The sequence below is a fragment of the Lynx rufus genome, unplaced genomic scaffold (genome assembly GCF_022079265.1).
Source record: "Lynx rufus isolate CCGP_SWC_20201006 ecotype Redwood Valley unplaced genomic scaffold, mLynRuf1.p SCAF_7, whole genome shotgun sequence".
In the NCBI taxonomy this organism is placed as follows: domain Eukaryota; kingdom Metazoa; phylum Chordata; class Mammalia; order Carnivora; family Felidae; genus Lynx; species Lynx rufus.
Genome location: NW_025814889.1, coordinates 101,391,259 through 101,404,729, shown reverse-complemented (window position 1 = coordinate 101,404,729; position 13,471 = coordinate 101,391,259). Strand labels below are relative to the sequence as shown.

At 33.6% G+C, this 13,471-nt stretch overlaps 1 protein-coding gene across 2 annotated transcripts in view; it reads right to left on the bottom strand.

Moving 5' to 3' along the window:
- NAV3 (neuron navigator 3) overlaps positions 1–13,471 on the bottom strand; it is a 350,852-nt gene that overhangs the window by 222,510 nt on the left and 114,871 nt on the right. For both annotated transcript variants that reach the window (XM_047066485.1, XM_047066486.1), the window contains exons 4-5: positions 8,003–8,075; positions 5,320–5,503 (exon numbers count right to left, since the gene is read on the bottom strand). In XM_047066485.1, coding sequence (XP_046922441.1) covers positions 5,320–5,503; positions 8,003–8,075 — 257 coding nt within the window. The remainder of the gene's footprint in view (positions 1–5,319; positions 5,504–8,002; positions 8,076–13,471) is intronic.

Below are 13,471 nucleotides of genomic sequence, written 5' to 3'. Positions count from 1 at the left end.
ATGTGATTTCTTACCTATTTCTACTTTTACACTTAATTTCTTTTCTTTTTCACATGTTTTATTTCTATAAAACATGAAATCTCTGTTCATGTGATTCAGTGATCACTATTTGCGAGTTGGTAAAATTCACTATGTAATAACAGGAAGGAAAGTTATTTAATCATCTGGATAAAAATTAAGCAAAAAGGCCCACATTTTAAGAAAAAAAACCCTCTTTCTTAAAGCTTTTAGCAAATAAAAATCATCATCTTTTACACATAGTATCATGTTAACACTTTATGTATAGCTGGACCAAGACATAAGAAAAATAATTTTTTGTTTTATAATCTTCTTTCACTACGATGATTTACCAGATATTCTTAGGAAGATTATCCATTCATGATATGCATTCTGCTCATTCCTGGCTGGTCTCATGTGTCAGACATTGTGTAAGATTTGGGTGAAATTAACTTCCTGTCATCTTCCATGTCAACTAGAACTCTATGGTCAAAACTCAACACATGGAAAAGTATGATTAGCAGAAATAACCTGAATGCCCAAAACATACCTACTGATCAAATGAATTTTCTGAGTTTGAAAATTAAAGCATTCTTCTCTACTTTTTTTCTAGAAAAAGAAATAGTATCTTCTGATCTTCTAGTTCAAATTTACAGAAAAGAACGATGACTTCAACTCTTACTAAAGATTTTTATCAATTTTATTAAAACATTTCTCATATTTTTCCAGTTGGTTTAAGAAAGGGTCTTTACTATTTTCAAAATAAAAAGAAAAGCCAGAAAAATAGGAGGAAATAGTCTTATATTCACATTAAATAAATGCAAATAGGATGCTTTACATTACATAATCCAGCAAGATCTTTAATCTTTACTCATGCAAAGTCCTTCCAAACATCATTGACAAAAAGAATTTAATTTTTATGTTAAATATATTCACATTTTTGAGAAGTGAAGACTTGATTAATCAAGGCTTTATCACTCCAGATATAACCAAGTATTCCCAGGGAACGTTTACGAAATTTACAATCCGAGTCCCCGCCTTATTTTAATATAGATACTACAAATGGATAATTCCAGGAATAATAAGAATTTCCACTGTACATCATTTTGAAACCAATTGTATTTTAATAACATGACCACCCCAAGTCAAGGATATGTTTAATTATTTTTATTCTACTAATTTTATAAATATACACAATTGTCATTTGGAACTACTTACACTTGCAACTACCCATCTTTCTATTTAAAATTGGAAACAGGTGGGACACAGATTTGTTAATTCTTACATTATCTCATTTCAGAAATAATCGTAGAAAACTACTATGTGTAAGGCCCTGTGCTTATTATTATAATTATTACTATTATTATTACTGTTACGAGTACTACCACACCAGTAATTAAGATATAACAAATCTTGCTGTACTGATAGTGCTTGCCTTTTAGAGGGAAGTGGCAATAATAAATAACGGATATAAGAAGTGATTTGAGGTTAAAGGTTGATTAAGGCTAAGCTAAGGAAAAAAAAGAAAAAGTATGGCGAAGTGCAATGGGGAGCAGAGATGGGACGCAGGCAGGGTTAAAAGGGTGGTTAGGTAAGCATCAGTGGGAAGGCAACAGATGAGCGGCTGACTTGAGGCAGATGAGAGATTTAGCCAAGCAGCTATCAGAGTATTCCAGGCAAAGGATCAGCAAGAACACATTGCCTAAGGTGGGAGAAAACCTGGGCTATTTGAAACCATTGCAAGGCTTTGAGCAGAGAGTGACCTGTGCCAGATATGTTCACAGTGTCTTATGCTGTACTGACCCAGTGAACCTAAAAAAAAACTTCATGAGATGGGCACCGAGACGTCAGGCAAGTTGCCCCAGGCCACACAATTAGGCAGTGGGAGAACTGGGATCCAGGTTCAGGCAGTTTGATTCTAGAGGCAAGTTTCTTGTTGCCACCTGAGCAGGATACACACACTTACACACACACACACACACACACACACACACACACACACACACACACAGGTATGCTCTCATGTATGTGAGCCTACATACCCACAAACATGCACACGAAAGAGGAGAAAGAGCTGAGAAACCAAAAAAGGAGACTCTGTTACCCACACTCGATTCCTCTTGGTTCATGTTTTATTTTCTCTCTTGTATACTTATTAACCTTTAGGTCAAAGTGTCTGTTTAAATGAAAGATGTTCCAAATGATTGAAAACATTTGGAGCTATTTTTAAAATAGCAAAACCAAGTTACAAATTCTTAATGTATAAAATACTCTGGGAATATATACAGTTACATCAATTTATTTTAAATAAACAAAAAGAATAAAACAAAATAAAACTCTCACTGAACTGAAACAATGTGCCCTTAAAATTTTTTGGAGTTGACAGAGAAAAATATAAGAACATTTTCTGGCTAAATATCCAGAATACTATAGCAACCAGTTATTTAAGCTATTTACTTGGGAAGAGATTTAGAATCAACAGAAAGGCTTCATAAATCATGACTCATGACTCACACTTCAGGAGAATGAAGATAAATGTGTCACTGGGTTATTTTTTTCTGCATTAATTATCTTGGTTCTACTATAAAGACATATAGTAGATATCCTTTCTTTTTAAATTTTTTTTCAACGTTTTTTTATTTATTTTTGGGACAGAGAGAGACAGAGCATGAACGGGGGAGGGGCAGAGAGAGAGGGAGACACAGAATCGGAAACAGGCTCCAGGCTCTGAGCCATCAGCCCAGAGCCTGACGCGGGGCTCGAACTCACGGACCGCGAGATCGTGACCTGGCTGAAGTCGGACGCTTAACCGACTGCGCCACCCAGGCGCCCCTAGTAGATATCCTTTCTTATGTATATTATCACTATGGGCTTTTGAAAAATACATACAACGATTGTTGTACATAAGTCCACATAAATTCTAATTCATAGGCTATTCTCTGACCAAATCTATACAAATGGAAATAAGTATTAATGTTTGAAATAATATTCTTCAAAACATAATAAATTCTATTAAAATTAAGACTTGTAGCCCCTCTACATCAGAGACATAAGTGCTATATTTACTACAGCAAGTACTCCACATTTATAAATTATTGGTCTAGAAAGTAATTAAAAGTAATTAAATTTATCATAAGAAAAAAATTATTTAGGAGTGTGCCTCAGTCGTAAAGGATCCCAGTGAAAAGAATACTCCTCAAAACCTTTCAGAGAAAAAAATAAGCAGGCTCTCCCCAAAATGGTGTAAAATTACCATGCCTACTATATAGGGTTTTGTATCTTAAAAAAACACAATTCCATAATAGTCATGCATATCCAGTAAGAATGAGAAAAACAATCTCCCCAAAAGGGTCATAACCACTGAGAACTTCTGGGCAAGAAATTCCACATGGCAGATACAGAAATAGAATGAGGTAAAGCAAAGACAAATGATACTCCATATCACTTCCAGAGGTCACATGTTTTCTACAATACATACCACTTAACTTCCTATGTTTTTTCCACTACTATTCCTGCCTTTTGTCCGTGGTTTAAGTAACTTACACCAAACTCTAGGAATTATTATTTCTGGCAGTTTTTACAACCCAGATCTCTTTCTACCAACTCCTCCAAATAATAATACATAATAAAAAGCTATTTCCTTCCCCCGCTCCTCTCCATTCTTAAGGAAATCCAAAGAACTTACTCCGTATTTTTTTTCACTTTGACTTTTGCATAATTTCACTTACATCATAAATAGCCCAGACGAGCTTAAAGAACAGAAACATATCTGCATTGAGTAATGAGAAATATCTTTTATCACTCCATGAACTCTGTAGTATACCCTATATTTTTTGATAAAATTCTAATTTTTCTATATCGATTTAATAATTCATTAGTGAATAAAATCTGCCAAAGGGAATAGAGTTTACATGTTCATATAGAGAAAAGAAATATTGCCTAATATGAAGAAAGGGCTAGTTGACAGGTGAAAGAGAAGAAGATTTCTGAACTGCTGAATATTTGACAATAAGGATGGGGCGTGTGCTTTGTGAATGTAATTTGGACTTTAACTTTTTGAGTCGATACTAAATATCAAAAACAAATTCAAGGTAAACTGAGTGTTACTAAGTTTCAGGTTTGTCTTCTAAGATGGAAAAAGTTAAATATTTACATATGTTTGATATGTATATATACTCTTCAACATGGTGAGTATTTTCATATTGGACATTCACCCCACTAAGGAAAAAAAATCAGCTATTTACACAATAGAGCTAATGACCTGATACCCTGGTCATTGATGAGGAACAAATGAGCAGTATGCATGAAACTTGTTAACTTAATTTCATTCTGTGATGATTTTTTGATGTGTCAACTCAGTCCCACTTATTCAATCAAACACTAATCTAGGTGCTGCTGTGAAAGTATTTTGTGGATGTGGCTAAAATCCACAGCAGCTGACTTTAAGAGAGATTATCCGAGATAATCTGGGTAGGTCTGATTCCCCACTTGAAAGGTCTTAAGAGCAGGATGGAAGCTTACTTGAGAGAAGAAATTCCACCTGTATATAAAAGTTTTGGCTCATGCTGAGAGAAGTTCAGCCTGCCTTTCCTGCTCGGCTGCCTTTAGGATTTCAGACTTGCCTAGGGAGTCCCCATGATCATGTAAACCAATTCTTCACAATAAATCTTTTAATCCCTTATTGGTTCTGCTTCTCTGGCTGAACCCTGACTGACAGAAAGTCCAAATTGGAAAACGGCAGTAATGGAAGGGTAAGGAAGGTGCCGTGATTTGTCAACACCTCACCCCAGGCTGTGTCTACAATGAGCCAACAGTATCAAGTCAGACGAACACATACATGTGTGTTTATAAGTACACACACACACACACACACATTAAAAACAGTATGTCCCCAAACACTCAAATCCCTATGTTTAACAGATCTGAAACTTTTGACAGACTTAATGAATTTATCAAAAGACTCAAAGATAATTGAGTAGAGAGTAGGAGTACAGAGTAGGACTCAATAGCACATTCTAAGTAATAATTTGCAGAAGGAAATAACCTGCCGCATCGCTGACAAGAAAGACATTTCACACACTTTGATACAAACCATAATCATCTCTAGAAAACAAACATAAATATTTCATCCCCGAAGTGATAAATGTTGTTCATCCAACCAAAAGAAAAGTGGTTTTAACTTGTGTCACATTAGTCAAAAAATATCATAACACTGATACAACGACATAAATCGATTTTTCAAACTCACAAACAAAAACTCATGTAAAAACGAGTTGTATCTAGACACGTTGATTTCAAACCCATCTCTGCTTCCCTCCTTACCTGGACTGCATATCTTGCTGGCTTTTGGCCTGACTGGCTTCTGCCTGAGGGGAGGCGTGGCTGACTGGCTGCTGAAGCTCCACCAAGGACTGGTAATACTGTTGCTGATGGTGTTGTTGCTGCTTGTAGCGAGACAAACTGAAAAACAGCCCTAGAATGGCTTTTAAGTTTCCATTTCTTATTTCTGTATCAAAGGGAAAATACACAAACAGTAAAAACATACAGATGAATGTGGTTTTCCTTTTTATTATTTGTTTTACAACTGAAATTCTGGTTGCCATTGTCTTAGACTAAATCTGTGAAGATGGAAATGCAACTAGAGTCTCTCAGTCACTTGTGAATTTCTGACACGTAGCATTTCCGAATAGCTTGGAGCTTCAGGGACTGAGTCACGGGATGGGGGGTACAGAGAACAAAACTTGGATGAGCAATGCTCTTTGCTGATCCTTAACTGCAATTTTTCTGGAGTTTGCTTCTTCCTACAAACGGATGGGCTGTCTTGTGCTAATCATTTGATTTAGCATTCTGCTGCCCTCACAAATACACAGCTGTTATCAACATAGTGATGGCTCTGAAGTGGAGGAAAAAAGCCACCTAAATGTTGGTTGTCCTGCATTATAAATCAGGATGGTATGGGTGTACTTTGTAATGGCAACTGGATTTATAGCAGTCCTACATCACCCAACAATAAATTTATTAATATAGCTATCTATCTATAAATATAGATAGATAGACGTAGATAGATATATAGTACACATATATATCATAAAGTCAACATCGTATTAATTTTTAATACTCCAATTCTTTTATTTATAACTCATGTTATATATTAATAAATAATAAAGACCATGACATTAGATAACATAACTGAATAAATGTAAATGTATAAATCCTAGTAGAAATACATCAAGCTCCTTTATAAACGTTTCTAATATTGAATAAAAAGTTAAATGTACAAAGTAAGCTACAATCTGACTCTAGCTTTTTTTCTCTTGTAGTTATAACTTAAAACTTAGGAGTAGAGATGGAAGTAAAGTCTGAAATAAGGCTATGAAACCTATAATCACATTCTAAATAAAACATGCTGTTGGCAATAAAATATACATCCTCCTGTGAGGTCAGGGTTTTATGCCTCCTTTTTGTAGTTTAGGGGCATTAACAAACTATTCTGATTTCTTGCTCTCTGATGGTTTATAAATGTCACATGGAGTCCACAGCGGCATTATTCATATACAATGAGAATGAGAATCCTGCCCCCGCCAAACCTTCTCACAGTGGCCATGATATAGAAGAATTAGTCTGATCGATAAGAGGCTACAGTAAGAAAGTATTAATGTTCCCATGTACCCCTGGATGATCATAGCGGTTTTAAAAAATCTCTGGTTTTATTAATATGCATATTTAATTAATTTAGAAAATCATTTTTAGCATTCATATACTTTTAGAAGATAAATGAAGACCAATGGGTTTATGTTAATAAAGGATGTCCCATGAAAAGGAAGAGACATAAAAGGAACAAACTGGAGCCTTTCTAACCTGCTTTTAACCACTAAAAAAGTGAAATATTTTCCTGGGGAATTTTATAGCTTCTATTCAAAATTATAGAACCATCAGTTAGGTTTGAACCTAAACTTGTTGGCCACCAAATGAGTAATTTAATATTATGCAACATATATAAATATAAAAGATAAAAGAAACTTAAAACAACAAAAATAAATATAGAAGAAAAATTGGGAAAGCTCAATAATTCTACTAAATGTTCACTGTATTTCAGAAGCCACATAATTCCTTTCTCCAATGACAGCAAAAATTTTAAAACAGAGGTGTCTGATATTTCTAGTATATGTCGGGTAAAAGGCTATTCGGAGAAAATAATCATAGTAAAAACATTAACAGATCTAAATTGTCAGAGTATATACAAGTATTAAGCAGAATTTTTATATATAAATTAACATTCTAATAAGATGGTTTTTGTTAATGCAGATCTCAAAGGATTTGCTATTTCATAATTTTAACAACTAGATTTCATTAATAACACTTGAAAAGTTTTCCTAAAAATATATGTGAAAGAGAAAGTCTCAGAAAAAAAAATGACAGTACCAGTTCAGTCTTTTCCCACTTTTCTGTATTTTAATGATGATCTTTTAAGCCTTTAATGACTTTAAAGCTTTTATATATAACAATTATTAAATATTGTTAGTGCTAATTATTTAAGACCTCATGGTGTGTAATTTAAGCTCACCAAATATTCCAACTAGGACTACCAATTTTATATTATAGAAATTTTATTGACAAAATAATATTTTCAAATTAATTATACTATTTTTACCTGTATTTAGGTCCACTATTACACAGCGTTATCTATGTATACATCTATCCCTCTACTTAAGACTCCAAAAATACTATACACTGGCAATAACATAAAGATTTTTTGTTAATCTACTCCTCTCTCATACACTTATTCATGTAAGTAACAGTTTTGGCAAAATATGAAACATATATAAATAATTAAAGCATAGGTTAATAACCACTGCATTTATGTTTCTATTATTTTGGAAACTTTACTGATTTCCTTTATATATTAAGAAACTTTGTGCTCCCACTTTGCATTTCTTGTAATACAAAAAAATTTTTTTTTTTTACAAACTTAGGTGTTATTTGTGACAACTATGCCTTTTCTTACCTTCAGCAGATAGACCTTGAACATTTACTCCTCTGGCTGCTAGAAAACTAAGGCAGACATCAACATTTTCAATCTGTAATATGAAAAGCAGTGAAAAAGCAACTTAGAGGGTTATTTTTAAATAAACAAATGAGCTAAAATGAAACCAGAGAGTAAGATAAAGAAAGAATGAATACTTTACATTCATTTCATACTACAGATCTTTACCAGAGTTTAACTAGAATTTTTCCGGCTAACTGAAGAACGAATATAAAGCTCGCATTGTCCAGTGTGGTATTTACAAACAATTCATAGAGGCCTGATCAAGAATGGCATTCTTACAAATTAGCAACCCACCTACTTAACATAAATCTGGATTTTGTGCTTCACAAATAAGTCTCAACGAAAGCATCCATAGAAGAAAACTGTTGCTTATGCAAGTTACGGAATGTTCGGATGTAGGTAATTGAGATTCAATCAGTGAGATTTGGTAATATGCCAGAAGGGTTGATACAGCATGAAAGAAATAAAGCGAGTTTTCATCTTAAATCATAGCAAGTCTTTATTTTTAAAATTGTATTTGTATTTCTACAATTGTATATTCCTCTGATTAAATAAATATAGGTATTGTCTTTGTAACGTAAAATTGTGATGCCAGGGTGCCTAGGTAGCTAAGCTGACTCTTGGTTTCGGCTCACGGTTTATGGGTTCCAGCCCCACGTTGGGCTCTGTGCTGACAGCATGAAGCCTCTTGGGATTCTCTCTCTCCCTCTCACTCTCCCTCTCTCTCTACCCCTCTCCTGCTTGCTCTTTCTTCCAAATAAATAAATCAACTGAAAAAAAAATGTGATGCCATGGCTTTTAAACAGTTAGTTTTGATATGATTACTAGCTTGTAACCATTTAGAATGATATGCAAACAAAAAACATAAAACAAAACACAAACAAACAAACAAAACCCAAATGACTGATTTATGTTACTTTCCAGGTTGACCTCAATACTGACCATCATGTTATACAACAAAGTTAAACAGCTAAGAATTTGTAAAAGAGTATAGGAAACTAGAAAGTCCTGTTTCTTTATGAGTCATCTCCCTGGGTTGTTTTGGTATTCCATAAATCTTGGAGTTCTAAAGTAAATAGAAGATTTAAAGTTAATCCTTGGCAAGGTATTGTTTTCTGTCATATTAAATTATCATCCAAATCTATGCATATGGACATACAAAGTTCTGCCAATGTCCTCTCTAGCTTAGCTTCACAGCAAGGTCAAAGTGTCTCTTAGAGAAAAGAAAAAGAAAAAAAAAAGAGATTAAAAATCTGTCCTTATAAAATGGACAACAATTTACATTCCATTTTAAATGTAATTTTATGCAAAACTAAATTAATAACATTCAATTAGATATTCTTTGCTTAAAAATGCAGCCAAGATCTACACATTTGTTTTGTGAAAAATGATTTTACGGATTTATTTCCAAATAAGTTTTACTAAAAAACAAAAAGTAAGTTTTATTTAAATTATTCTATTGAAACAATAGATTTGAAGTCACTAAGTCCAACAGGATCAAACAGACCTTGTTTGCTCATTAGCATGTGAATATCCAACAATGCTAAGGTGCTGAAATATATTTTACATTCTTTATTTACATTTCACTTTGCTACTATAAAATAAGACTTGGAAGGAAGGAATTGAGGAGGAAGGAAAAGAAATGGGAAAAAGATGATATTCTATTGTATCCATCTAAAATATTCTTTTGAACTTTTTTTTCAGGACCATTACAAACAAGTAAAAAAAAACACACTAAATAATTACTATAGTCTAATACTGAGAAAGAGAATTGAACTGAATATTTTCAAACATTCACCCTAATAGTCTTGCTGTTCTTAACTCCATAGCAATTATATACCTTTTACAGAAAATAGGAAGATTCCTGATCCAAACTTATACGTAATTTACAGCAAAATGTTCACAGGCTATTATTGCCTAAATTTCAGTTATTTTTATTATACCTGAACAGATTAATTCACTGTAAGAACCACAAAAGGTTAATAGATAGAGTCTGTAATTAAAAATGTAAGATAGGTTTTTTGTTTTTGTTTTTTGTTTTTGTTTTTGTTTTTTGGCTACCTTTGAAACCACTTAAAAACAAACTGGTGCCTGGAGTGGGTATCAGAGACCAAGAGCTCTTTCAGCATGCACCATAAATTAGAAAGGAAAATAAAAGGGCCCTAAAAGAGTAGAGGAAAAAAATATTTAAAATACATTCTATATTCCTTACATAGCGATTTATCAGGGGCATTCAACATTTTGGGATATTCCTTTATAGTTATTCATTATGAGTACCAACAATTCAAGATAGTTAATTCAGTTCTGTATTACTGGTATAGTAGTTAAGTAACAGCAATAGAACAAGTAGTTGAATACTTAATTTCCAGTAGGACTATTAAAGCCTACTCTATTATAATATATTCAACGATATTTGTTTATATATTCAGGCATGGGGTTTTTGAGACTTCAAGCCCCTGGAACATAGGAACTACATTTTGTTGACTCATGTAGTTTCAGCAACCTAAGATGGTGTTTAGTATCTGATAGGTGCTCAGTGCACACTTCAGGAAGAATAGAGGTAAAAAGGAGCAGTGGCCAGCCCATCCCTGTACTTTTGGAAGAAAGGAGTGGAGGGGTGGTGGGGGGAGAGAAAAGGAGGAAATGGGGAGGAAAGGGGAGGGGAGAGATATCATTTGATTCAGAGTATACAGGTTCAATTATCTTTGGGATTTTTAAAAATATACTAATTCTCTGTGCCTGACTCCAGACAATATAAATCAGAAATTCTGTGGGTTGGGGCTGAACATCAATTTGTTGTCAGATTTTAGCTCCCAGGGTCAGCCTACCTTCCTCTTTACAGATTAAGCAACTGACCTGCAGAGATCTCATATAAAGATGAACAGAGGAAGCCAATAAAAGAGTGCATACTTTTTATCCCCAGTTTACATGAAATCCAAGATGTGTAAAAGTAAATAATGAAAACAAAATCAGAATAGTGATGAACTTTGGAAGGGTAAAGTCTGGAAATCTGCAGGAGGGGACCAGGCATGCTGAAAGTGTCCTTTGTTCTGATCCGAGTGTGACAACACAGGTATATACATTTTAAAAAAGCAATCACCTATATACTTGAGATTGGAGTATTTTTTATACTTTCCATGTTTTTATTAACCTCAATTCATATTAGAGTATTTTACACTCTTTTATGTATGTTTTACTTCAATTAAAAATAAAAATAAAATGATCAGCCCCTATTTTATTGAAAATATAGGCATATAATGGGTGCCTTGTATGAAGGCTTGATGGGTGGCTGTTGCAAGTAATTAAGTGAATGACGATGGTGTTTAAGACAATGGTGGTGGCTGTGAAGGTGAGCCAGATTCTGGACGTAAGTTAAAGAAATCTGGTGGGAAGATATGGCCTGTAAGAGGAAGTGAGGAGTCAAGGATGACCATGATACTACAGAATTCATGCATTTTACATCTTATGCCTGTGGTATTTTATATAGATCCCTTATAGCAGGAATACAGAAAAATTCATTCTCAGTTCTTTGGGCACCACCCTTCTCATATGGCTCAAGAAAAAGTCCCATCCATACCTCCTAGTCACTCTAAGACTTTTATTCATTTACCTACTACTACGTCATGCACAATTTGTTGGGTCTATTTATGGCTTACGTTTCATTGGCCCAGAACACCCATATTGCCTCCCTCTTCCTGTTCAATTTAAGCATGGCTACATAAAATATATAAAAATATTGACTTTGTAATAAAAATAAAACAAAGTTTCTAAGTTATAAATCTACTCAATAATATCCAATTTCTAAGTTCTAAATCCAGTCAATAAGATCTAGTCAGAGGTTTCAAAATGTTTGGGTGCACTGAGCCTTGAGGCTTTTGGTTGTATGAAAATATCTGATGTTATCACAATGTCTAAACAAAAAGACAATTTTCCTCAAATAAATACAAAAATAGACTGCTGTATGTTTTCCTTGCTGAAGACACAAATTCAATAGAAATTGGTTCATATTTTTACCTCAGTAGTTTCTATTTGTATAATTAATATTAGTATTTTGGAGCACTATCATTTAATTGTGTTTATGTTTTATAAAATCAAACCCTTCACTTACTCATTCATCAAGCATTTATTCAACTTATTTTATGCATGGAATTATGCTCAGTGTTGCAAACATGAATTTCAAGACATCGCCATGACCCTTGGATCTTTTCTAAAGAGCACTGACTCATTTGCAATATTTTCCACACTCTTGTGAAAAATCAAAGGCATTTTTCAAAAACAAATTTCGCTGATCATCTAATTTTATAAATGTACATTTATCTTGAGCCTTGTGAACTTGCTAAATATGAGCATGCATATTGCTAAATCACAAATTGGGTTTCAAATGAGGAAGAGAAGGGTTTTCATTATTTTCACTTACAAAAGCTGTAGATAGTCATCAGTGTATTTGTGCCTTCAAAATTTTTTAACCCTGAGGGTCAATATATATTTTCAACATTAAACGTAGTGAGAGGATATATTGGAAATATTTATATTTTTTCATAAGCTATTCCAAAAAATGCAGAATTTTAATTACCACATTTCTTTATAAGCTGCATGTTTTATGACACCCATCCTTTTAGTATTTTTACCATGAAACTGGTATAGTCTGTTTTGGAAAGTCTGACTGGAGACATCTTTCACAATATTAACAAGGTTCTATCCTGTCCATTCACATGTTTCTTTCACTTTTGGTTATCGATACTTAATGAAAAATATATTTAGGTCCTAAATATCTGGGTATGATTAATATCAACTTTATAGTTTGTCATTAAATTTAACATCAGCACCAACGCTTAACAATGAATGAGAAATTCATTCAGCAACGATTGACTGTTTATTACATGCAAAGAGCTCTGCTAGATGGTGAAGGGATATAAAAATGAATTATAAAGTCTTTGCCTTTGTGAGCTTATAAAATAGCTGGAGACAAAAAAAGATTCATAAACCATCACAACACAAGGCATAATATGATAAATTCTAAAAAAGGATTATAAACAATATTTTTTGGCAGTAGAGAGAATGGACTTATCAATTTTCACTACAGACCTGGGAAAAGCTTCATAGAAGAACAATCATTTAAACTTGAGGGCTAAGTTTGACTTTGATAAGGTAGACAGGTATCAGAAGGAGGGCCGGTCATGCCCATCAGAGTTCCCAAGAGCAAAATTGCTCCATGAGAAAAGAGCATGCCAGTCTTTACTCTCTGCAGTTATGTTTACAAAGCTGAATTTTAGCTGGAATTGAAAAGCCTCTATTGCCCCTTGGATTCTGAAAACACTGCAGTATAAAAAGTTAAATAACTGTAAACCAGGTAGCAGACATAATCCTTCAAAGTTTGAGTTCTTTCTACAAATGCAATACATCCCGGTTAGGGCATGTCTGAAGTGC